The 27,585-nt window shown below is 43.9% G+C and overlaps 1 protein-coding gene across 1 annotated transcript; it reads left to right on the top strand.

The window, feature by feature from the left end:
• The first annotated feature begins 10,199 nt into the window (after positions 1 to 10,199).
• Positions 10,200 to 22,094, top strand: LOC137384112 (gastricsin-like). The gene is made up of 9 exons (XM_068057723.1): positions 10,200 to 10,279; positions 10,560 to 10,725; positions 13,209 to 13,326; positions 13,450 to 13,568; positions 16,073 to 16,272; positions 17,417 to 17,539; positions 18,909 to 19,053; positions 20,779 to 20,877; positions 21,939 to 22,094. The coding sequence occupies exons 1-9, from the start codon at positions 10,224 to 10,226 to the stop codon at positions 22,092 to 22,094; spliced, it is 1,182 nt and encodes a 393-aa protein (XP_067913824.1). The 5' UTR covers positions 10,200 to 10,223.
• Positions 22,095 to 27,585: the final 5,491 nt, after the last annotated feature.

The raw sequence follows: 27,585 nt of genomic DNA, 5'->3' as shown, positions 1-27,585 counted from the left end.
TGGACAGACAATATAAAATAAAGGGTACAACTCTGAAGGGGGTGCAGGAACAGAGACACCTGGGTGTATTTGTGGATAAGTCATTGAAGGTGACAGAACAGGTTGAGAGAGCGGTTAATAGAGCATACAGTATCCTAGGCTTTATTAACAGGGGCATAGAGTACAAGGGCAAGGAGGTTATGTTGAACTTGTATAAGACACCAGTTTGGCTTCACCTGGAGTATTGCGTCTAGTTCTGAGCATCGCACTTTAGGACAGATGTGAAGGCATTGGAGAAAGTGCAGTAAAGATTCACAAGAATGATTACAGGGACAAAGAACTTCAGTTATGAAGCTAGATTCAAGAAGTTGGGATTGTTTTCCTTGAAGAGAGGCTGAGAGGAGATTTGATGTTAGTACTCAAAATAATGAGGGGGCTGGACAGAGCAGATAGGGAGAAACTGTTCCCATTCATGAAAGGATTGAGAACAAGAGGGCACAGATTTAAAGTAATTGGCAAAAGTAGCAAAAGTGACATGAGGAAAAACATTTTCACACGTCAAGTGGTTGAGGTCTGGAATGCATTGTCTGAGAGTATGATGGAGGTAGGTTCAATCGAGGCATCAAAAGGGAATTGGACTATTATATGAAAAGGAAGGATGTTCAGGGTTACGGGGAGAAGGCAGGGGAATGGCACTAATAGAACCGCTCATTCGGAGAGTCAGTGCGGACACAATGCACTGAATGTCCTCCTTCTGCACTGTAACAATTCTGTACTTCTGTGAGACTTTCAAACAAATATTTAACAAAAAGGCCACTATGATATGATCTTTAAAAGACTAGGATTTGAAAGAAATTTTGAAACTGCACACTTCCAGATTTAATTCCTTTTTAACCTTTGTTTTACAGACAGATAGGCTGGGATTTAACCCTGGGTGGACGGGAGCTGGCCGCCAACTGAAAAGTCGGTGGCGAACCCGCTTCCGCCTCGCCTGGGGATCCGACCCGCATTTTGCAAGTCACCGGGCTTTAACTGGTGTGAGGCGGGACTTCCACCTGCTTGAGGTATGAAGTCCCACCTAATAGAGCTGCCGACAAATCAGCGGACCGGCAGCTAACTGTCTCAACAGCGCCACTGGGAGCGGTGGCCGCTGCTGGGACTACAGCCCAGCTTGACAAAGATGATGTCGGGGAGCCCGGAACAAAGGTAAGTTTTGTTTGCCTCGCCAGGGGTGACCAGTTGGGCACCAACGAGGCAAGGGTGGTTGATTGGGGGGACGGGGGACGTGTTGGATGTTGGGGGTGGTTGGGGCAGCGGGGGTGGCCCTCCATCGGGCACTGGGTGTCCAATCATGAGGGCCCCCCCGGGCCGTCAGAGAGCCGCCAGCATTTGACAGGCAGCTTCTCTCGAGCCTCGGCCACCCGACTAGCCACAGGTAAAATCCCCATGGAGGCAGGCGGAGGCCCTTAAGTGGCCACTTATGGGCCTTGATTGGCCTGAGGCAGGCAGGCCGTTTATCGCCACCGCCGCCCAACGTAAAGTGGCAGCAGAGTCGGGAGTAGGTCGAGAAAGGCTTCCGGAGTCTCGTGCTCCATTTTACACCACCCACCACCGCCCCCACCCCACCCCCACCACCATCACGCTCTTTGGGGTGGGGGTGGGGGGCATAAAATTCAGCCCATGATCAGTCCAGAAGTGAAGTTGTATTTGGCAAAGTTGATCCAAATCATTACACAGGTCAAATTAACTGGGTTCTCTATACTAAGGAAGGATACTGGCAAATCCTCGTGGGCAGGTTAGTAAATGCTCATTTAAAAAATGTTATATGTTTCAGAATAAAATTCAACTACATATATGTGTTTTGTGCAGAAATAGTTCATAATGATAAACAGATTAAATGTTGCACAATGTTTACTGGGAAGTTTAACATTACAGCAGTGTTAAAGACAACATACTAAGGAACAGATGGAAATGCATAATTTAGAGTTACTAGAGCATAATTAGATCCAGAACAAGAAACGTTCACTTGGCTTGCCAATTCTACTCCATTGTGCTATCATGGACTTGCAGCCCACCACTTCCTGATGATCCTCTATATCTTCCCTGTATGAGTGGATTTAGCAGCATGGCTCTTCCAGTTTCTGAAGAGATCTGGATTCTAGGAGATGTCTTCATTGGAGTATATTGTACCATATTTGACAGAGGAAACAACCAAGTGGGCTTTGCTCGGGCTGCCTATTTGGTCATCCATGACTTTGCTTAAATTGCTTCCCCTACCCCTCCCTGATTCACATTTACAAATCTCACCGGCATTCCTCACAATTCCCAAATGCAACGGCCAACACAGTAATTACACAAATGATTAAAAATTTTATTCTTAATAAAGAAAGATGTTCCCTAGAAATACAGACACAATGAATTACTTCGCTGTGAAGTCACTGTTGCCACATGCATGAATGCAGCAACCATTTTGTAAAGAGAACAAGGAGAAGGGAGAAGGAGAAATTTGACAGGTTGTAATAACAGTAGTGGGTGTAATATGACAAAGGGTGGGCAGGAACATTCAGGGAATAAGCAGGCAACTCAAAATTAACTCAGGGTGGAGGGTTGAACAGAAGGCAGCAGACAGATGAATAAGGGTGAGGGTGAGGGTGCACAGAACAAGGCTACAGCTTCTGCTCAAAGGATGATGGGTGAAATACTTCACAATTGTGGCTTGTAAACTACTGCTTAAATACTGTAGTCTATTAACTTTTGTTTTTGCCAAATAACTATTACCAATATAGTGTCAGCATTAAATAATTGAAATGAGAAACCAATGGCCAATAAATTACTTTTCAAATTTGGGTATTGTTGTATTATTGGTAGCCAATTCATACACAAGCTCCTGACAATTCTAATGAGATGAAGAACCAATTTGTTTTTACAATTTGGTCTCAGAATATGGCCATTAGGGCAAGGGTGCATTTATTGCCCATCCCTAGTTGCCCTAACAAGGTGGTGGGCCTTTTATTTTAACCAGTGCAGTTCTTGTGGTTATGCTGCTCCCACAATGGAGGGAATGTCTGGCCCCAGCAATACATGTCCAAATCAGGATGGTGTTTGACTTGGAAGGGAACTTGGAGATGACGGTGTTACTGCAACATTGCTGCTGTTGTCCTTCACAATGGTAGAGATCGCAGGAAGGTGAGTGAAATGTATGTGTGTGTGTGTATATGTCTATGTCTCTTTGTTCTGTTCTTTCTAAAATGCTGTTCAACTGTACTTTTTTCCAGTTCTGATGTAGGGGCTACACCCAGAGTGTTAACATATCTGTCTTGTCATGGATACTGACTGACCTGCTGAGTGTTTCCAGCATTTTTTGCCTTTGTTTGAAATGAATAGTATCACTTTACTGTCTAAATTGCCCTGTAAAAAATTTTTTTAAAAAAACAGGTTTACAGAGCAGGTTGGATTCGCTTGGTTGTGAGGATGGATTCCAAGAGTTGGGAACATGGTCATGGTTGGTGGAAATGGGATAGGTCAGGCACCTGTGATCTCTACTCCACAGTCGTCAGGGTAAGGAAGAAGTCACCACATTTACATGGTAGCAACTGGGGAGTTCACCACCTACAGCAGATCTTGGACACACTCCAGAGCAACTGAGGTGGGAAAAGCATCACTGCTCAGCCACTAATGCAGCAGTGGGTACTGCCCATATCATTACTTATTAGGCCCATTAATTCCCATTATAAGGAGGCCAATTTCACTGATGTCGTAGCATAGCAAATTTTTTCAAGGGACCACGCCTGAAGCCCCCACTGGTCCCAACTTACAACAACGAGTCATAGAGTCATTTACGGCATAGAAGGAGCACATTCGGCCTGTAGGTCAGGCTCATCCTAGTGTGTTGTCAGGGAGGTGGGGGCCAAGGAAATTCTCAGCGCCAGCTCCACCCCAAATAAACCTGGATCATGATTGGTCTGTACCTCAATTTCATTTACCCTCTGATATATAGGGCCATTCCTGAGGCATATGAATGTTCAGCCCAATCAGGCCCCTGGGCAGACTGGAACTTAGGGTCTTGACCTGGTGTATCTGGGTCCTGACCAATTTTCCACTCCTTGTGCCATCCTCCAAGCTGACTTATACCAAACTAATCCACGGAAATTTGGGACTAGGGTATATTCTTTAGACAAATGTTGGACTGGGTGGGATATGTTTCAGGCATGGAAGGGATCTGAGGCTTTGAGAATGATGAAGGATTTGGACTCAGTCTGGTTAGAAAGATCATTTGGAATGGAGAGAGATTGTAGGACTGGAGAGCATGCATATAAAATCCATAGGCACGTATATAGGTTAGATACCAGGAAGTATTTCTTTCTGCAGAGAATCATCTAGAACAAACCAACATACTATTCACTAGATAAAGGATTAAGGGGACAGTGGCAGCGTGGATATAAAATTGCCTGAGGAGCAGAGAGAAGTGAATGGTTGTTTTTCAGACAGGAGGGAAATATACACTGGTGTCCCACAAATGTTGTTATTGGGATTACTTCTTTTTCATTCATTCATGGGATGTGGGCATCGCTGGCTAGGCCAGCATTTAATGCCCATCCCTAATTGCCCTTGAGAAGGTGATGAGCTGCCTTCTTGAACCGCTGCAGTCCATGTGGGGTAGGAACACCCACAGTGCTGTTCGGAAGGGAGTTCCAGGATTTTGACCCAGCGACAGTGAAGGAACGGTGATATAGTTCCAATTCAGGATGATGTGTGGCTTGGAGGTGAACTTGCAGGTGGTGGTGTTCCCAAACATTTGCTGCCCTTGTCTTTCTAGATGGTAGAGGTCGCGGGTCTGGTAAGTGCTATCTAAGGTGCCTTGGTGCGTTGCTGCAGTGCATCTTGTAAATGGTACACACGGCTGCCACTGTGCGTCAGTGGTGTAGGAAGTGAATGTTTGTAGATGGGGTGCCAATCAAAAGGGCTGCTTTGTCCTGAACGGTGTCGAGCTTCTTGAGTGTTGTTGGAGCTGCACCCATCCAGGTAAGTGGAGAGTATTCCATCACACTCCTGACTTGTGCCTTGTAGATGTAGGACAGGCTTTAGGGAGTCAGGAGGTGAGTTACATGCCGAAGGATTCCTAGCCCCTGACATGCTCCTGTAGCCATGGTATTTATATGGTGACTCCAGTTCAGTTTCTGGTCAATGGTAACCCCAGGATGTTGATAGTGGGGGATTCAGCAATGGTAATGCCATTGAATGTCAAGGGGAGATGGTTGGATTCTCTCTTGTTGGAGATGGTCAGGGTTTGGCACTTGTGTGGCGCAAATGTTACTTGCCATTTATCAGCCCAAGCCTGGATATTGTCCAGGTCTGGCTGCATTTCTACATGTACTGCTACAGTATATGAGGAATCGCGAATGGTGCTGAACATTGTGCAATCATCAGCGAGCATCCCCACTTCTGACCTTATGATTGAAGGAAGGTCATTGATAAAGCAGCTGAAGATGGTTGGGCCTAAGACACTACCCTGTAGAACATCTACAGTGATGTCCTGGAGCTCAGATGATTGACCTCCAACAACCACAATCATCTTCCTTTGCGCTAGGTATGACTCCAACCAGCAGAGAGTTTTCCCCCTGATTCCCATTGACTCCAGTTTTGCCAGGGCTCCTTGAAGCCATACTCAGTCAAATGCTGCCTTGATGTCAAGGGCAGTCATTCACATCTCTTGAGTTCAGCTCTTTTGTCCATGTTTGGACCAATGCTGTAATGAGGTCAGGAGCTGAGTGGCCCTGGTGGAACCCAAGCTGAGCGTCATTGAGCAGATCATTGCTAAGACAGCGCCGCTTGATAGCACTGTCGACGACACCTTCCATCACTTTACTGATGATTGAGAGTAGACTGATGCGGGGTAATTGGCCGGGTTGGACTTGTCCTGCTTTCTGTGTGCAGGACATACCTGGGCAATTTTCCACATTGCCGGGTAGATACCAGGTTTGTAGCTGTACTGGAACAGCTTGGCTAGGGGCGCAGCAAGTTCTGGAGAGCAGGTCTTCAGTACTATTGCCAGAATGTTGTCAGGGACCATAGTCTTTGCAGTATCCAGTGCCTTCAGTCATTTCTTGATATCACACGGAGTGAATCGAATTGGCTGAATTCTGGAATCTGGATGCTGGGGACTTCAGGAGGAGGCCAAGATGGATCATCAACTCTGCACTTTCTGGCTGAAGATTGTTGCAATTGTTTCAGCCTTATCTTTCGCTATGATGTGCTGGGCTCCCACATCATTGAGGATGGGGATATTTGTCGAGCCACCTCCTCCAGTTAGTTGTTTAATTGTCCACCACCATTCACGGCTGGATGTGGCTGGGCTGCAGACCTTAGATCAGATCCGTTGGTTATGGGATCGCTTAGCTCTGTCTATTGCATGCTGCTTATGCAATTTGGCACGCAACTGGTCCTGGCTTGTAGCTTCACCAGGTTGACACCTCATTTTGAGGTATGCCTGGTGCTGCTCCTGGCATGTCCTCCTGCACTCTTCATTGAACCAGGGTTGGTCTCCTGGTTTGATGGTAATGGTAGAGTGGGGGATATGCCGGGCCATGAGGTTACAGATTGTGGCTGAGTACAATTCTGCTGCTGCTGATGGCCCACAGCGCCTCATGGATGCCCAGTTTTGCATTGCTGGATCTGTTCGAAATCCATCCCATTTAACACGGTGGTAGTGCCACACAGCACGATGTTGGGTAAACTCAATGTGAAGGCAGGACGTCATCTCCAAAAGGACTGTGCGGTGGTCACTCCTACCAATACTGTCATGGACAGATGCATCTGTGGCAGGCAGATTGGTGAGGATGAGGTCAAGTATGTTTTTCCCTCTTGTTGGTTCCCTCACTACCTGCTGCTGACCCAGTCTAGCAGCTATGTCCTTTAGGACTCAGCCAGTTTTATTTATTGATACAGCACTGAAACAGGCCCTTTGGCCCACCGAGTCTGTGCCGACCAAGAACCACCCATTTATACTAACCCTACAGTAAACCCATATTCCCTACCACCTACCTACACTAGGGGCAATTTACAATGGCCAATTTACCTATCACCTGCAAGTCTTTGGCTGTGGGAGGAAACCAGAGCACCCGGCGAAAACCCACGCGGTCACAGGGAGAACTTGCAAACTCCGCACAGGCAGTACCCAGAATCGAACCCGGGTCTCTGAAGCTGTGAGGCTGCGGTGCTAACTACTGCACCACTGTGCACTTGTGGTGCTACCAAGCCACTCTTGGTGATGGACATTGATGTCCGCCAACCAGAGTACATTTTGTGCCCTTGCCACCCTCAGTGATTTCTCCAAGTGGTGTTTAACATGGAGGAGTACTGATTCATCAGCTGAGGGAGGGCAGTAGGTGGTAATCAGCTGGAGGTTTCCTTGCCCATGGTTGTCCTGATGCCATGAGACTTCATGGGGTCCGGAGTCGATGTTGAGGACTCGCAGGGCAACTCCCTCCTGACTGTATACCACTATGCTGCCACATCTGCTGCATCTGTCCTGCCAGTGGGACAGGGCATACCCGGGAATGGTGATGCCAGTGTCTGGGACATTGTCTGTAAGATATGATTCCGTGAGTATGACTATGTCAGGCTGTTGCTTGACTAGTCTGTGGGATAGCTCAACTTAGGCACAAGCCCCCAGATGTTAGTAAGGAGGACTTTGCAGGGCCGACAGGGCTGGGTTTGCCGTTGTCATTTCCGATGCCTAGGTCGATGCCGGGTGGTCCATCCGGTTTCATTCTTTATTGACTGCTTAGCGGTGAGATACAAGTGAGTAACTTGCCCGGCCATTTCAGAGGGTATTTAAGAGTCAACCACATTGCTGTGGGTCTGGAATCACATGTAGACCAGACCAGGTAAGGACATTCGTTAACCAGCTGGACTTTTACAACAATTGACAATGTTTTCATGGTCATCATTAGACTAGGTTTTAATTCGAGATTTATTAATTGAAATCAAATTCCACCTTCTGCTGTGGTGGGATTCAAACCCATGGCTCCAGAGCAATACCCTGGGTCACTGGATTACTAGTCCATTGACAATACCACTATCCCACTGCCTCCCCTGCTCTTTTTGATATATATTAATGATCTGGACTTGGCTATATGGGGCATAATTTCAAAGTTTGCAGATGATACAAACTCGAAATTGTAGTAAACAATGCGGAGAATAGTAACAGACTTCAGGTGGACATAGATTGGTAAAATGGGTAGAAATATCACAGATGAAATTTAGTGAAGGAAAGTGTGAAGTGATACATTTTGGTAAGAATGTGGAGAGGCAGTATATAAATGAAATGGTACAATTTTAAAGGGGGTTCAGGAACACAGAGATCTGGGGATTTTTTTTTTATTCATTCATGGGATGTGGGCGTCACTGGCCAGGCCAGCATTTATTGCCCATCCCTAATTGCCCTTGAGAAGGTGGTGGTGAGCTGCCTTCTTGAACTGCTGCAGTCCTTGTGAGGTAGATAGACCCACAGTGCTGTTAGGAAGGGAGTTCCAGGATTTTGACCCAGCGACAGTGAAGGAACGGCGATATAGTTCCAAGTCAGGATGGTGTGTGACTTGAATGGGAACTTGCAGGTGGTGATGTTCCCATGCATCTGCTGCTCTTGTCCTTCGAGGTGGTAGAGGTCGCAGGTTTGGAAGGTGCTGTCTAAGGAGCCTTGGTGCGTTGCTGCAGTGCATCTTGTAGATGGTACACACTGCTGCCACTGTGTGTCGGTGGTGGAGGGAGTGAATGTTAGTGGATGGTGTGCCAATCAAGCGGGCTGCTTTGTCCTGGATGGTGTCGAGCTTGTTGGAGCTGATGGAGCTGCACCCATCCAGGCAAGTGGAGAGTATTCCATTACACTCCTGACTTGTGCCTTGTAGATAGATGGTGGACAGGCTTTGGGGAGTCAGGAGGTGAGTTACTCGTCACAGGATTCCTAGCCTCTGACCTGCTTTTGATTTACACAAATCTTTGAAGATAGCAGGACATGTTGAGAGAGTTGTTAAAAAAGTACACAGGATCCTTTGTTTTATTAATAGAGGCATAGATTACAAAAGCAAGGAAGGTATACTAAACCTTTTTAAAATACCGCTTATGTTCAATTCTTGGCACCACACTTTAAAAAGGATGTCACGGACTTAGAGAGGGTGCGGAAGAGATTTAGTGGAATGGTACCAGGAATGAGAGACTTCAGTTATGCGAAGAGACTGGAAAAGCCAGGGTTATTCTCCTGAGAGAAGAGAAAGTTAAGCAGATAAGGGTGTTCAAAATCACGAGCCATTTTGATAGAGTAAATAAGGAGGAATTGTTTCCACTGGCAGAAGATTTGGTAACAAGAGGATACAAATTTAAGGTAATTGGAAAAAGAACCAAAGGCGACATGAGAAAAAAAATTACGGAGCAGGTTGTTATATTCTGGAATGCACTGTCTGAAAGAGTGGTGGAAGCAGATCCGATAGTAACTTTCAACAGAGAATTGGATAAGTAATTAAAAAGGAAAATTTACAGGGCTCAGGGGAAAGAGTAGGGGAGTGGGACTAATTGGATAGCTCTGTCAAAGAGCTAGCACCGCCACGATGGCCAAATGGCCTCCTGCTGTGTTGGATCATGATTCTATGATCCAAAAGGAGTCACTACAGTCCTTAAAAGGAAACCTGACCTGTTCCTGAGAGAAATAAGACATTTCCAGTAATAAATAATAAGCCGCACTTTAGTTGCGATTATGAGTCATGGATTATCAAGGTTTCCTGGAACTTCTTCATTTGTTTTAGAGAGTGAGAGAGAATTTCTCACAGTTCTTCCTAAATTGACCACTTGTTCAAGTGAATTTTACATGAATAAATCTATGGTAGTTGTCCATGATTAAATTCTTGCTAAATTTGCTTTGCGTAATGGACTCTAAGAGCTGGCATCAGACTAATTGTTCTATTATTATCCGACTTATCTTTTATGTATTGCTTGACCTTAGCCTTTTGTTCAAGGTTAGAGACTATTTAAATATTTTCATGCTATTTTGTTTGCTTAAAAAAGGAACACTAGGACAATTTAATTTTGGTTTGAGATAACACAACCTTCATTAGTGAAGGTGATAACAAATCATTTATTAATCGCAAGTCTTAAAAACACCCGGACTACATCCATCTCCAGCACAACTGAGGAAATTGTGTGAATCTCTTCTGCTGACTACAGTTTTCCACAACCCCGCAGCAAGGAACAATATGAAGTGGTTAATCATTTCACTCATCTGTATCCAGCTCTCTGAGTGTCTCTACAGGTTGGTCGTTAAACCATCAAACTAATTTATATCTGACAATTCATGCTGCATTGTGAACCTCAATACATTTCATAGCGTTTGCTTATTTAGGAATTGATTAAGAAAATGTTCCTACATGTGATATATTTGAACTTGCTCAGTTTAGTTAAACCTCAACCAGATTGACTTAACATTGTGACATTTAAGGTGTGTTCTTTAGCCGAGACCCTCAGACCAGCAGGGAGATTAAGCAGTAAGAGTATTCAGAGATCATAACACTACGCACTTTTTATCATTTCAGAGTATCTTTGCACAGGGGAAAGTCTGTCCGCGAGATCCTGAAGGAACGTGGGGAGCTGAAGCATTTCTTAGAAACCCATAGCTATGATCCAGTCTTGAAGTACCGGGCTTTGTACCCTGAGTACCAAGCTCAGACAGGGGATGAACCACTTCTCAATTACATGAATGTAGGTACAAAGAAAACTTACTTTAGAAGGATTTAAAGCACCTTAAAGGTTACTTAATGTGTTGATGCTTAACCATGAGAAGGCTGAGCTTCATACTGATCTACATTTCCAGGTGACAACCAGATTGTTTACTTCAAGTGCTGCAGCCACTTTTATTTTTTCCACACTGTTGTTGGGTTTCCAGGTGAAAACCTTCACGTGAAAGGCTGAAGAGTAAGCAGTACTGAAAAAAGGTCATTTTTAATTGACTTTTGCCGAATTTTCATTTCAATTTGCCAAAACCAAATTGGATTGAAAAACTGCGTAATGTGCAATTCATTGCCATTACTATTGTAAGGGTTCAATGGGATGAGAGCGTGTGTTCATTTTACTTTCTGTAATCAATGTGCATCACATATCTACCTGTAATTCAGCATTAATTGGTGTCATATTGAGGGGTTCATTTGGGAAATAAATAGAAAATAAAACACACTAGTGCAATACTTCTAAGGTTGGGCTTCAGATAAATTTTGAATGAAGGGAGCTTTGTGCTTCATCTAGTCAATGCTATACTTAGCTTTGGAACGCTTGGTGCTAACAGATTGACAAAAGTAGAGAACGACGCTGTCCCTCAGCATGAGAGTTGACCATTGTGACAAATTCGTATCCGCTGTAGCTACCTTCTCAAGTATAGGGGTGTCTTCCAAAGTGGTCTGAGCACCTTACTTTTGCAGAAAGGGGCGGACTGACTTCCCCAAAAGGGTGCAGGATTCTATGGCGTTATCATGGAAAAACGGGTGCCACCAATAATACTGAGCTTTGGAACCATTCACAGAGAGACTTGGGAAATCTCCCAGTTTCTCTTATGGCTAGTCTACCTCTTTGTGGGAGTTGGCTTACATTACCCTACATTTGCTTGTATGGCAGTGTGACCTGAGCTTTAGCAATAGTACTTCTTGTGATCTAAATCATACATGCACTTCTTCAATCTCCCTGGGGGCTGACCAACCAAACACTTGACGAGACGAGGCTTGATTTCTTTTACAACACATGAACATACAGACCAACAGTTCTGATCAACTTCACTTGTTTTAACCAGTACCATTATTTTCACCTACCAATATAAAATAATAAACATACTATACTCACCCACATTAGTGGATCATCTTACCTGACCCAATTAGAATAGCTGCTCTGTATTCACCCTACTCGAGAAGTACCCCCTCCCCTGAACTATCACTGCAGTCTTCTGTATTTTCTATCCCCACCTAAGAGCAGAATCCATCAGCCTAACTTGGCAATGACCACTGTGGCAAATGAAGAAAGCAGTCACAGTAGTAATGTGTGTTAACGATCACTTGAATGTTAAAGTATTTTTTCATTGTGCATTGGTTCAGTGGCCATCTGAAATCTAATCTACTTCTCAAAGATCTGCTGTCCTGTGAATTTAACCCCTTGAGAACTAAGCTGACTCAATAGTATTGCAACAGCAAGGTTTCCACCCCCACACCCTGGGATGAATTTTATGTGCCCACCGACGATTTCAACGGCGGGTGAAAAAAACGGCGGCCTGCCCATGCAGGCCGCATGTCACAAAGCCACCGCAATCTTCCGTGCAGTGGTTCATTTAAATAGCCAGGGCGGCCCACTCCCCCAATTATGTGGAAGGGCATTGTGTCCGTCCCCGGCAATGGCATCAATTGCCAGTGTGCAGGTGCTGACGCCATTTTTATCGGGCTGTCAGCCCTACAGGGAAATTTAAATATTTAAAGGGAAATGGAATTAAAATAAATAAATAAGCACATCTCTTTTGCCCCTCTCCTATCCACCCCCCCCCCCATAACAATTAAATTAATTATTTGCCCTTCCCCCCCAAAAACACTTACCTTTACCATCTGACCCTCCCCCCACCCCCAAACTGCACAAACTTCCCACTACAACCCTTCTCACCATCCCCTACACCCATGACGCTAATTTGACCCTGTTTCCCACCCCCACACTAATAAACTTACCTTCCCCCTCCCCACCACACGTGGTTCCATCTCCTTTTCCCAACCAGGGAACCGAAGGCGCGGGAATGCCGGCCGCCGGGATGACGACCATGGCGGGACATCAGGAGGCAAAGTGAGATTAATTAATACACTTATTTTAATTTGTATAAATTGCGGCCCCAACGCCTAGCAACGGGGGGCCGTCACGAAGCATCGCTGCTGCTGGTAATATCGGGCCAGGCCCTCCCAGCGTCTGGGTGCGTGGTGGCCCTCTCCTGGAGGCATTTTCTTCCAACATTCCCCCCCCCCACCCCCGCACCACACCACCACGAAACCCGATGTTGGGGGGGTTGATAAAATCCAGCCCTCCACACTGATTGTGTCATCACAGGCAGAAACCTCAAAACTACTCATCAGGAAGGGAACTGTTATGGGTTTTTTGTAGCTTTCTTTCGGTTTCAATTGCGGTCTGATCACCTTACAATTGGTTCTTATTTTCAATTGGCTGTTTAGAGCTTCTACTATGGATCCATTACTGTTGGTACCCCACCGCAGAGCTTCACTGTCCTGTTTGACACTGGTTCATCCAACCTTTGGGTCCCGTCCATCTACTGCAACAGTGCACCATGTGGTAAGTGAAAATAACTGCCACATGCAATTATCTCTTTAGAATTTTTTTTAAGATTCTAGCTCAAATGACTTTCTATTGAACCTTAATTCTGAAGTAATAGATAATGATTCATTCTCTTTTCAGGCAACCATGCACGATTTAATCCAACTCATTCCTCAACGTTCAAAACAAATGGACAAACTTTTAGTTTCTCCTATGGCTCTGGGAGCCTGTCTGGATATTTTGGATATGACACAGTGAATGTAAGTACTGAACAAGACACAACCAAATGCATTGAACATCTAATTAATCAACTGGGCATAATTTTTGCAATCATAGCGTCTCATTATTTAGTCTTAGGTGTATATGAGCATCATCCCATGTCAATCGAATGGAACAACATTGTTTGCACTGACAGTCAAAAAGGAAGATTTGGATTTATATAGTTCCCCTCACTACCTCAGGACATGGCAAAGCACTTTACAGCTGATGAAGTACTTTGGAAGTGCAGTCATTGATGTAATATAGGTAAAGTGACAGCCAATTTGCACACAGCAAGCTCCCACAAACAGCAATGTGGTAATAACTAGATAATCTGTTTTTGTGATGTTGATTGTAGGATAAATAACGATCAGGGCACCAGAGATAACTCCCCTGCTCTTCTTCAAAATAGTGCCGTGGATTTTTTTTTTACATCCACCTGAGAGACCCCAGACAGAGTCTCATCTCATCCAAAACATGGCACCCTCAATAGCACAGCACTCGCTCGGTACTGCACTAGAGTGTCAGCCTAGATTTTTGTGCTCAAATCCTGGAGTGGAGCTTGAACCTAAAATCTCTGACTCAGAGGCAACAGTGCTGCCAATTTAGCCACAGCTGAAACAACTAAAAAATATATGCGAAACAGAATGACACAAAAATTGGACCAGTATTCATTATGAACAGTCACCAAAATCAGGAAATTATTTTCAGTCTGTGGACTCGTTGGGGTTTCAACAGATAGCAGTTCTAAACTTGTTGGCATGGCTCTCAATCCTCTAACACAGTTTCACTGCTCATCAGAGTTTGGCGTGCTTTCAGTACCCAAGCTAACACCTTAAATTGAGGCCACAATGTGAATAGAGTTTAATTTTTCAGTTTTTCACATTTGTTTTCATTGATAGTCTTATGGCACAATTTACTCATGTGGAAGTATAAACAGCATCCTGCCCAGAGGTGAACAGACTGATAATGTAACTGGGTAGTGTATGGGTCAGCCTTACCATGGAGCGGTAAACTCTGATTTAAACCAGTAATGCTTCACACTACCGTAGAATGAAACAATAAAACTGAACAGAAAGATCTACAGCTTTAACATAAATTTCTCTGACTGCACTGTCCACCTAATATTCTTCTGAGTTCTGGTGTGTCAGTTGCTACTGCACAATGCCACAACATGCTGGGGGACAAGCCTAATACAGCCAGATTTCTTTCTTCATGTGGTGAGTTCTGTCTCATCCTGAGCCATCTGAGGAGATGTAAAATGGATGAGGAAAATCAGAACAGAGTACTCTGTCATACTGCTTACATGCGTCCTGTGTTTGAGCGACAGAGTACCATTACTGTGCTGCAGCAGCAAGTTGATGCTTCTCTCAATTGGAGGCAATCATGCATTGTGAGCAGAAAGTGCTGGAAATACTCAGGTCAGGCAGCATCTGTGGAGAGAGAAACAGAGTTAAAGGCTGGAATTTTACGCCCGCCCCCCCCCCCAAAAGAGCGGGATGGTGGCGGGGGTTGGGGGGTGGACATAAAATGGAGCAGGGGGCTCGGGGGAGCCCTTCCCGACCCACTCCTGCCTCCGCCACCATTTTATGCAGGGTGGCGGTGGCAAGATATGGCCCACCGCCCCAGGTCAATCAAGGCCTTTAAGTGGCCAGTTAACGGCCACTTAAGGACCTCCGCCCATCCCCACGGACATTTTACCCTTGGCTGGCGGGTGGCCCAGGCTCAAGAAAAGCCACATGTTAAAAGTAGGTGGCTTTCTGACGGCCTAGGGGTGGCCCTCCTGATCAGGCACCCTGTGCCCAATGGAAGGCTGCCCCCGATGCCCCAACCACCCCCAATGCCTAACACCACCACCCCCCCCGCCCCACCAATCGAACACCCTTGCCTCACCGGGGCCTGACCGATTACCCCCGGTGAGGCCCCAAAAACTTACCGGTTCTCCGGGGCTCCCCGATGTCTTCTGTCCTCAGCTGGGTTGCAGTCCCAGCAGTGGCCACCCTCCCAGTGGCGCTGCTGAGACAGAGAGCTGCCAGCCCACTGATTGGCCGACAGCTCCATTAGGCAAGACTTCCTGCCTCAATGAGGTGGAAGTCCCGCCTCAGAGCAATTATGGGCCTGGGAACCACAAAATGCGGTCTGGATCTCCAAGCCAAGTGAAGGCGAGATCGCCACTGACTTTTCAGTCAGTGGATAACTCCCATCCGCTGACGGTAAAATTCCAGTCAACGTTTCAGGTCTGTGACCTTTCATCACGAGTTCTGATGAAAGGCCACAGACCTGAAACATTAACTCTTCTTCTCTCTCCACAGATGCTGCCTGATCCGCTATTTCCAGCACTTTCTATTTTTATTTTGGACTTCCAGCTTCTGCAGTATTTTGCTTTGATTGCATTGTGATCAGGGATCAGTCAGCAGGCAAATTAATGGAATCAATTATCAGTTCAATGACATGTTGTTTCTCAAATCAGCACAATAGTTTTCTTTTTACTTTTCTCCTTGTCAAGGTTGCCAGCATATCGATTTCAAACCAGGAGTTGGGCCTTAGTGAGAATGAACCGGGCAGTAATTTTTATTATGCTCCATTTGATGGAATCCTTGGCCTTGCATATCCAGCGCTCTCAGGAGGAGGGGCCATGCCCGTGTTTGACAGCATGCTAAAAGACAACCTGGTGGCACAACCTCTGTTTTCTGTGTACTTGGGAAGGTAATATATAAGCGTTAGGGACCTACAGATCTTGATACTTGCAATAGGACTTCATGGATTTTACTGATTAATTTAGAGCAGTGAGCAAGAAAACAGAGATTAAAGATTCTCAGTTTGTAGTAATTCTTGAGACCTCAAATGGTGAATCAAAAATGTAAGTAGTTGTCCTAATGCCAACCCACATGCACGTTTCTGTGTGTTCTTTGTAAACCTCTACAACACATTTTGATCTAATTCCAATACAACTGAGTCACAACATGTTCTTGGAAGCAGTGTGGTGTACGAGTCCGAAAAGGAGGCCAAAATGAACATGACGGAACTATTCGGAACATAATTTCAATCAAAGTCTATCTGTTTTAGAAATATTTATCTTAACTGTATTATTCACCCTGAAACAGTCACTTGCTCCAAACAAGTTTAAAAACGTAAGAACATAAGAAACAAGAGCAGCAGTAGGCCATTTGGCCCCTTGAGCCCGCTCCACAATTCAATAAGACCTTTTTTTTTATTCGTTCATAGGATGTGGGCGTCACTGGCTAGCCCAGCATTTATTGCCCATCCCTAATTGCCCTTGAGAAGATGATGGTGAGCTGCCTTCTTGAACTACCGCAGTCCTTGGGGTTTAGGTACGCCACAGTGCTGTTAGGAAGGGAGTTCCAGGATTTTGACCCACCGACAGTGAAGGAACGGCGATATAGTTCCAAGTCAGGATGGTGCGTGGCTTGGAGGGGAACTTGCAGGTGGTGGTGTTCCCATGCATCTGCTGCCCTTGTCCTTCTAGGTGGTAGAGGTCATGTGTTTGGAAGGTGCTGTCGAAGGAGCCTTGTGCATTGCTGCAGTGCATCATGGCTGATCTTTGACCTCGATCTCACCTTTCTGCCTGATCCCCACATCCCATAATTCCCCTAGAGTCCAAAAATCTACCTATCTCAGCCTTGAATATGCTCAACGACTGAGCGTCCAGCGCCTTCTGGCATACAGAATTCCAAAGATTCACAAACGTCTGAGTGAACATTTAATGCTTCAGAGGGATGGGGGACGAGGGATATGAGTTTCAGTCAGGAGTTAACAAGTAAATGAGGGCAAGAGTTATATTGGACTATGAAAAGCATTAGGTGACCCTGAAATATTTCATTTATTCCAGGATTCCAAATAATCACGATGGAGGTGAAGTGATATTTGGAGGAATTGACAATAGTCTTTACTCGGGTCAGATTTTTTGGGCTCCAGTTATCCAAGAACTGTACTGGAATATCGGGATGCAAAGGTAAGTGAGAAAGGAATTAAACAGTGACAGTACAGTTGAACAATCACCTTCTCTATGGATTGGTACTGGCTGTAGATCCCTTGGAGGATGACAGCACATTTCTGTAATGAAATCCAAAAAGTAATAGCATTGCTTTTTCAGTTAAAAAAAAGGGGCTTTTACTGATACTGCAAATTAAAATGATGACTTTGCAATCATACTGTGCAAATGGTAGCATATGTCCTTCTGTCTAGACATCTAACATTTAAAATAAGTGGACCACGGGCTGTGGAAGGCTTGGTTCCCTGATGAGGAAATGCACCGAGACTCTGCATACTAATATTTGAAGTGTAATTCCATGGTTTCTGCCTTATTTTATGCAGGGCTTGAGATTTCCTTCTACAGTACATGGTATTTGTGGTAAAATAAAATTGCCATTAAGCCTCACCACAAGCCCACCCATTTTAAACTGAACTCAATCCTATACACTCAAGTTCTCATCCTATCCTTCAATCGCTTCACTCTCCCACAACAAACTTTGTTGCTTCTTGAAGCAAGTCATACTTCTATTATCTTCTCCAATAACTTACTCTACGAGGTAATTTCTCATTGTATAAAATAAATCTCTCTAATTTCCCTTCTCCCTCTTAACTTCACAATTTGTAATGTGTATCTCTTAATATTTCAACTCTTCACCGTAATGAACAATTTGCTCAGATCAACTTTGAACAACCGTTTTTCAATATTCATCATTAGGAACATGGAGAATGATTTTTGCAGATTGAGTTTTTGTGCAATCTGATGATTTTATAGATATTTCAGTACTCAATAACAGAATGGGGCTCTGTGAATGCTAATATTTCTTTCAGGTCTTTCCTTTTACCTAATAGAAAAAGCAAGTTATGCATTTTAAAACATTACAAAAAGGTTTACAATTCATGCAGGAATTGTGCTTTATATTAAGATTAAATCACATGGGAGTCCCATGCTGGTTGCCAGGATCCTGTGTGAAATAGGTTAGAGCAGTCTATGGCAAGTACCTTGTGGGCATGAATAGATGGCACGAAACTACCCCTCAATTTGCCACTCACTCAGAGATACTACCAACGATGGTTTGCATGGGAAGTGGATAAATAATAAGCAGCATAGTCTTTTGAGATATGCTCAAGAGGATGAAAAAATGGGAAGTCTTTTGGAAGGGGTGTGGGACTAATTGGATAGTTCTTTCAAAGAGCCAACACAATCGTGATGGGCCAAATTGCCTCCCTGTATGCTATATCATTCTTTGATGATTCTAGTATTCTAAGTATTTCTCGACTGCACTGCAGTTCCCAAGTGACTGCTTTGTTTTTGCTACAGGAGCTATCATGAATGCAATTCTTTCTTTCAGTGTGCTTCTCAATGGCCAGCCTGCCTTCTGTTTCCAAGGATGCCAAGCTATAGTCGACACTGGAACCTCCCTAATCACTGTTCCAAATGAGTACTTCGGTACATTGTTACAGGAAATCAATGCACATCAGAATCAGAACGGTGAGGTAAGTTGTTATAACATGCTGACTGATTCTGGACTAGCAGCACAACTGGGAATGTCACACCATGCTAATAATGGAAGGATGCAACTCAATTGATATAATCTATAATTACAGCTCATCTGGTCATATTTATCACTATTAAATCATATTGCATCAATTGATGGAAAAGTAGTCTAATATTGGTCTCCAAACTATATACATCATATTTTACTAAAAGTTTTTAAGGAATGATATTGCCTAATGGAGTTTAAAGGAGAATGGGATGTTGCAGTTGCTTAGGCCATTACTTGTTCAGTTCTGCGATGTAAATTTGAATACAATACAAATGCACGTTTCTTCTCTCTGACAGCTAGAAGGATCTTAAGCAAAGTGAGGTTGAACCTCATTTCCTTGTGAATGTATTTGAGTAACAATCAGTTGCTGCTTGCAAAAAGCTCAAAAGTCATGTTCTGTGGGAAATGGGAGTGCTCATCTTTGATTGTAATTGTGGTGCAACTCAGAGCAGTATAGTAGAAGATTTATTGTACATTTAACTTGATGCTATACTTAACCCGGGGATCTTGATGCTGATAATGGGAGTCAAAATTGGAAAACGATCCATCCAAATTGCTTGGATATAGAACTTGAGGAATAAAAGTTTTCATCAAAAAGAAATAATTTTAATGTATTTTTTTGAATGACACTCATCAAAATGGCAAGTTAAAGACAGATGAGGATCCCATTCAGCCTACCTTAGCTCATTCACCAGGGATAAAACTTAGTCAGGCCATCAGTTCATGCAACTGGATCTTGAATAAATCTAAGGCTTTTTACACTACCTTACCTTGGACACAAAATGTGGTCACTCTTTGCATGGACATGTTTTTCCTGATATTGACTCTAAGTTGTCCTTTCATTACTTATGGCCTATGCCTTTTTGTCCCACAACTGTGACTTACCTTGAAGGTGCAGTCAAATTTACCTTATTTTTTTACCATGTAGCATTTTACATCACACCTCTTTACAAGGCTAAAGAACTCTAATTTCTGCAGTCATTCCTCATAACTAAATCCCCTGATCATCCTGGTTGACTTCCCTCAACATAAAATTTTGTGTCTATTTCTTGGTAACCAAAACTAGACATGATACTTAAGGGACAGCCTGACCAGTGCCTTGTTTAGTTTCTGCACGGCATCCACTAATTATCCACTATTTTAGCAGTGGAGAGCAGCATTCTATTTCCTTTGTTTATTGCTGTTGCTCAATGATTTCTCAAGTGCCAAGTCTATGAACACCCTCAAGACTCTTTCAACTTCGCCTTTAGCTAATTCTGACAATAATGTACTTAGCAAACTGAATGGCCCAGATTATGCGGTCAGCAACAAAGTAATAGTGCTCGCAAACACTAACAATTTCGCCATTCTTTACAACCCCAAAATCCAGCCTTTCTTCCACTGTGCACTATCAATCTGATTGTAAGAGAACAGTTTACATGAGGGCAGAATATTGAAATCAGCTTCTTTTCAGCAGGATTTTTACTTGAATGCCTCAATGTGAATAGTTATGTTAATGTTAATTTGGCATAAATGGAAAACACTGTGGGACCTCTGAAGTATAGCATTTTCAACTTGAGTTTGATAACCAATCTGAACAGGTTACTTGTGAAATCAATTTTATGTCCCATGCTACTTATTTTCCATTTGTACTAATTATATATAAATCTTGAGCATTGTCTGCTTTATTTAACAGTTTGTTGTCAACTGTAACTACATCGCAAACATGCCTTCTTTGACCTTTGTGATCAATGGAGCTCATCTCACAGTTCCTCCATCAGTATATATCATTCAGGTATGTATGTTCTAACAATAACAACTTGCATTTATATAGCCTCTTTAACGTAATAAAACATCCCAGGCACTTTATAGGAGTGCTATAAAGCAAAATATGACACCAAGCCACATAAGGTGATATTAGGGCAGATGGCTTAAAGCTTGGTCAAAGAGATAGTTTTTAAGGAGAGCCTTAGAAGAGGAAAGAGAGGCTGAGAGGTTTAGAGAGAGAATTCCAGAGCTTAGGGCCTAGGCAGCTGAAGGCACAGCCACCAATGATGGAGCGATTAAAATCAGAGATGTTCGAGAGGACAACAAAAATCACTAGGGATTAGCTTTCCCTGCCATTTGTTAAAGTTGGTTCAGAATTGCCCCATGGCTGAAGACTGGCTGCTTTTTATGGTATAACATTAGAGGGAAGGGGAATGGTGCTTTCATACTTGTAATTCGCTTCGCCCAATTTATCATCCCAACCTCATCTCTCCTGCCTCCAAAACAATGTTTCCTCTAATCTTTCTTTGTTACGTGGGGCCTGTTTGTTGCTCTGCAAGGTACGTTTTGAATTGTCGCACACCCGTGCAGCTTAGAGGGAAAATTGCTCCATTGCTGTAATTTCTCAGCCAGATAGGCAAGAGGATTGGGACTCAGGAGTCTCCTGGTTACCGTCGGTATAGTTTACTGATTCTCCTCTGCCAACCACCCCCGCCAGATGAAATCAAGGACTGTGCTAGTGTGCGGCGCTCTCTTTAGAAGCCTGGTTGAGAATGAGTGAGCCCCCTTTAAAGGATGATTTGCATTTAAATTTGATGAATCCACTCCAGGGGAACCATGTTCTGGACTGCAGCAGCCTATATTCATCATTGCATATCATACATTGAGTAAAAAAAAACAATATTAGGATAATATAACAAGTTTATTTCTTTTGGTAAAGTTGCTTCTTATCACAGAACTAGAAAGCATGGTGCAGAAAATGATATAGATTTCTCTGAACACCTTCCTCCAATCTGAAGTTAATTGATTTGTTAAAAAAGGATTTAATTGTACAAGGACCTCAGCTAACGGAGTATCATTATCTTACAGAGCAATGGGTACTGTACTGCTGGGTTTGAGCCAACCTATCTCCCTCCCCCTACCCGAGATGGACCACTGTGGATTCTGGGGGATGTCTTCCTCAGAGAATTCTATTCTGTTTTTGACAGAGGAAACAACAGAGTGGGATTCGCTCGCATTGCCTAAGGAGCATTTGGTTTGATATTTCAGCAACTAAAACAGTGTCTTTTAAACTATACATTTCTTTTGCACTAAGCATTCTCTACCTTGACACATGGATTTGAATAGAGATGAAAATAAGGCAGCAGATCTGCAACATCAGTTTTATGCCCCGATGTCAACTTGTAGATCTCCCCAAAGTCTAATAGATGGATGATAGGCGTTATCTCAAGCTTAATGGGGTTTGTGTTGGGATAAGTTTTACTCATCCTTTTGTCATTTAATTTCCCCCACCTTCCATCTTATCAAAGACCTTCCCTTTGGTTCTTCCCCACCTGCCCTTTTCCCTGCCTCTCTATTTGCTTAAAAGCTGTTACATCTCCAACTTTCTCCAGTTGTGATAAAGGTCATCAACCTAAAATGTTAACTATGTTTCTCGCTCCAAGGATGCTGCCTTACCTGCTGAGTATTTCCAGCATTTGATTTCAGATTTCAGATTTCCACGGCATTTTGCTTTCACTTATCTCTGTCTGGTATCTACCCTGTCTGTTTGTTGAAATATTGATCTTTATCAAGTGATGCCAGTATGTCCAACGGTTTTATCACTTGTTATGAAACAATAAAAGCAAAGAAAAATTAAATTGCTGCACAAAAATAAATGTCTCATTGTACTTTGTTCCTACGTAGAATCATACCAATTTACAACACAGGAGTCCATTCAGCCCATCGTGGTTGTACTGGCTCCAGTTATATTAATGAAACCGGACGGAACACCCGGCATCGACATAGGCACCGGAAACGACAACGGCAAACCCAGCCCTGTCAACCCTGCAATGTCCTCCTTACTAACATCTGGGGGCTTGTGCCAAAGTTTGGAGAGTTGTCCCACAGACTAGTCAAGCAACAGCCTGACATAGTCATACTCACGGAATCATACCTGACAGATAATGTCCCAGATTCAGCCATCACCATCCCCGCGTATGTCCTGTCCCACCGGCAGGACAGACCCACCAGAGGTGGCGGCACAATGGTATACAGTAGGAGGGAGTTGCCCTGGGAGTCCTCAACATCGACTCTGGACCCCATGAAGTCTCATGGCATCAGATCAAACATGGACAAGGAAACCTCCTGATTAATCAGTACTCCTCCATGTTGAACACCACTTGGAGGAAGCACTGAGGGTGGCAAGGGCACAGAATGTACTCTGGGTGGGGGACTTCAATGTCCATCACCAAGAGTGGCTCGGTAGCACCACTACTGACCGAGCTGGCCGAGTCCTAAAGGACATAGCTGCTAGACTGGGTATGCGGCAGGTGGTGAGGGAACCAACAAGAGGGGAAAACATACTTGACCTCGTCCTCACCAATCTGCCTGCTGCAGATGCATTTGTCCATGACAGTATTGGTAGGAGTGACCATCGCACAGTCCTTGTGGAGATGAAGTCCCGCCTTCACATTGAGGATACCCTCCATCGTGTTGTGTGGCACTACCACCATGCTAAATGGGATCGATTTCGAACAGATCCAGCAATGCAAAACTGTGCATCCATGAGGTGCTGTGGGCCATCAGCAGCAGCAGAACTGTACTCAGCCACAATCTGTAACCTCATGGCCCGGCATATCCCCCACTCTACCATTACCATCAAGACAGGAGACCAACCCTGGTTCAATGAAGAGTGCAGGAGGGCATGCCAGGAGCAGCACCAGGCATTCCTCAAAATAAGGTGTCAACCTGGTGAAGCTACAACACAGGACTATCTGCGTGCCAAACTGCATTAAGCAGCATGCTAAGCGATCCCATAACCAACGGATCAGATCTAAGCTCTGCAGTCCTGCCACATCCAGCCATGAATGGTGGTGGACAATTAAACAACTAACTGGAGGAGGTGGCTCGACAAATATCCCCGTCCTTAATGATGGGGGAGCCCAGCACATCTGTGCAAAAGATAAGGCTGAAGCATTTACAACAATCTTCAGCCAGAAGTGCCGAGTTGGTGATTCATCTCGGCCTCCTCCTGAAGTCCCCAGCATCACAGATGCCAGACTTCAGCCAATTCCATTCACTCCACGTGATATCAAGAATCGACTGAAGGCACTGGATACTGCAAAGGCTATGAGCCCTGACAATATTCCAGCAATAGTACTGAAGACCTGTGCTCCAGAACTTGCCGCGCCCCTAGCCAAGCTGTTCCAGTACAGCTACACACTGGCATCTACCTTGCAATGTGGAAAACTGCCCAGGTACGTCCTGTACACAACAAGCAGGACAAGTCCAACCCAGCCAATTACCGCCCCATGAGCCTACTCTCAATCATCAGTAAAGTGATGGAAGGTGTCATCAACAGTGCCATCAAGCGGCGCTGTCTTAGCAATGATCTGCTCAGTGACGCTCAGTTTGGGTTCCGCCAGAGCCACTCAGCTCCTGACCTCATTACAGCCTTGGTTCAAACATGGACAAAAGAGCTGAACTCAAGAGGTGAGGTGAGAGTGACTGCCCTTGACATCAAGGCAGCATTTGACCGAGTATGGCATCAAGGAGCCCTAGCAAAACTAAGATCAATGGGAATTGGGCGAAAGCCCTCCGCTGGCTGGTGTCATACCTAGCGCAATATAGAAATCAATAGGTTTCACAATATTCTCAATCACCAGCTCAATATTGAGACACTGCACAACAATTACAGGCGGGTAGAGAATGGATGCTGAATAGAAAGTCTGCAATTAATTCCTCTCCAAGTCACACACAATCCTGACTTGGAACTATATCGCCGTTCCTTCACTGTCACTGGGTCAAAATCCTGGAGCTCCCTTCCTAACAGCACTGTGGGAGTACCTACCCCACATGGACTGCAGCGGTTCAAGAAGGCAGCTCACCACCACCTTCTCAAGGGCAATTAGGGATGGACAATAAATGCTGGCCTGGCCAGCGATGCCCACTTCCCATGAATGAATACAAAAACAATGAAATAGTTTTTCAGATTTGGGTGCAATCAGGAAACTTAAACTTATGTTTAAAATTCCCACTGGCTCAGCTGATTCTGCCCTGATTTTACTACTAGAAAAATATGGAAACTTGACCCCTTATGTCAGTGTTAGTGAGCAATTTTGCCCACCTTAAAAATCATGCAGGTAATTTTCACCTTCAGTTGAGCAATTATATCATTTACTAAATGTAAATAAATTGATGCATTGATTATATTTCGTAAATTAATAAGTTCCTCAATACGATCATTGATTCAATTTCTGTCTGTATTTATTAATATGGAAACTCCATCTCTATTAGAAAGCGACATGTTTTGTTCATGAGCATCGTGACAAGAGATCAAATTTGTTCCATAAAATATGCCAAAATTATTTTTACATTCCACCCTCACTTATTTACACTGTTCTAAAGTTCCAAGGTTCTCTTTGGTCGAGTGTTCCATGTCATGTCTCGTTAGATGACAGCACGATCAAAGACTGTAATACAGAACCCATACGATATATATCAGCTACTTTACTGTTACATGTGTCACCGTATACTTCTGCCTTTACAGAAGGCAACATGAAAATGACTGTAGCTAACTCTAGCTAACTGGTTCTGTCTTATTTCCTTACACACAGCCCAGTTCACTTGACCATTCTGGTGTGTGAGAGTGAAACAATTCTCTGTCTTGCATTAAATCTGTGTGTGGATAAATATCTATTCTGATTTAATTAATTCACAATGGGTATCCCACACTGACTGAAAACAAACGAGACCCTCTATATTGATAGCTGTAGATGCTTCTCAATTATAAGACAATTTTAGCTAACTCAACTCACATTGTCTTAAAGCTACAGAAACTTGCATAATCAATAGTCTAATGGCAGGCTGTCTCTCTTTGCGCAGGAATTGATATTTCAAATCACCAAAGATGCCATCGATACCTTTCTGTCTACCAGTTAAGTCAAAAATCTAATTCCCCTTGGAGTTGTCTCCTTCTAAGCTGAATCTATCATTACAGGAATATCATAACATAAATTAAACAAAATAAATAAATAAACAGTCCAAATAGGTAAAAGTCCAAAGTGTTACATTCATACAAAACAAAAAGCAGAGATAATTTGTTGGTTGGCCATATTGTTTCCATATGTATTAAATATTACTAGTTGACTGAAAAAAATATTGGTATTGGAATATTGCCATATTTTGGAATCATTTTCTTAACAGCATATATATTTCTGAATATTAGCTTTATGATAAAAGCAAGCCTGGATAAAGGTTGTTGATATTGCAGAGCTACTGCAAATGAATCAGCTCGACAAGACTTAAAAACAACACTAACATCAGCTTGCATTTATATAGCATCCTTAACACAGAAAAACATCCCGGGCAGGAATTTCACTGCAGGGGTGGGAAACGGAAGTCAGGACCGTTTCCAGGTCCTGAACCCACCGTGGGAAACAATCATTGGCCCAGAGTTCCACAGGAGCACACTCTTAATTGGCATGGATGCGGGTTTGTCGGCTAATTAATGGTCATGGGGGTGGGAATGGATCTGGATTCCTCATGCGGGCCGAATTTAAACAGTCCAGGGCAGCCATTTCTGTGGCTGCTGTTTGAGTGCTGTAGATTCAGGTTAGAGGATATCAGATTGAGAGCCAGTTGGAACATCTCAGGAGAGCCACAGTCCTGGAACCCAAGGCAGGGCAGCCCCTCAATTCTTTGATGCGGACCTAGAGGTCCTCCTGGAGGCCATAAGGAGGGGAGGGAGGTCCTCTTCCTGGAGGGTGGCAGGAGGAAGCCAGCCACCCAGACTAAGCAAGTCAGGCTGGGCAGTTAGCAGACTGAACGTGGTCAGCAGAAGTTGAATCCAGTGCCAGAAGAGGATACACTCTGGCAAGATGAGTGCAACCCCCTGTTATGTTTGCGTTGGCTTACTGGGTTTTGTTTTGATATTCGATTTAACTCTGAGCAACTCTGAGCACACTTGTGTTAAATAACCAACTGGTTTATTTAAAGCACATTAACTAAAAGGTCCTACTGATTTCAGCACATATCTTGAAACCAGCCTGTGGCTGTGAGGACAGATTCAAAACTGTCTGTCTTCTGGAAGCTTCTACTCTAGCTCCACCCGGAAGCCTAAGCAATCAAAACAGTGAACACAGATCAAAACCATCAAACTCAGATCAATCAAACACTACATTTTTCCCCCTTTTGAATAAGACCTTGTTTTTTTTAAATTGAAGTATTCTAAACATCAAACTTATATACAGCAAGTCATTTCTTAGCATTCAACTGGTCAGCTTTCTTTAAGTACAGAAATAGTCTTTGAGATAGGAAGGTCTCTTAGGTCCTTGATTAGATTTACGAATTTGAGGTTGTGGATCTGTTTGGTTGGCTTGATGAGGCGGATTATCAATATCACTTACAGGAAAATGAAATGTATCCTCATTACCACTATCCTCAAAATATCCTGGTCTGCTCCCTATGAAAAGTCTTGCATTCCACCTGCTGTTGTCATTCAACAGATAAGTATTTGTACCGAGCAAATATTTAA

The sequence above is a fragment of the Heterodontus francisci genome, chromosome 25, assembly GCF_036365525.1.
Source record: "Heterodontus francisci isolate sHetFra1 chromosome 25, sHetFra1.hap1, whole genome shotgun sequence".
Classification (NCBI taxonomy): domain Eukaryota; kingdom Metazoa; phylum Chordata; class Chondrichthyes; order Heterodontiformes; family Heterodontidae; genus Heterodontus; species Heterodontus francisci.
This window is presented reverse-complemented; position numbering and strand designations above follow the sequence as displayed.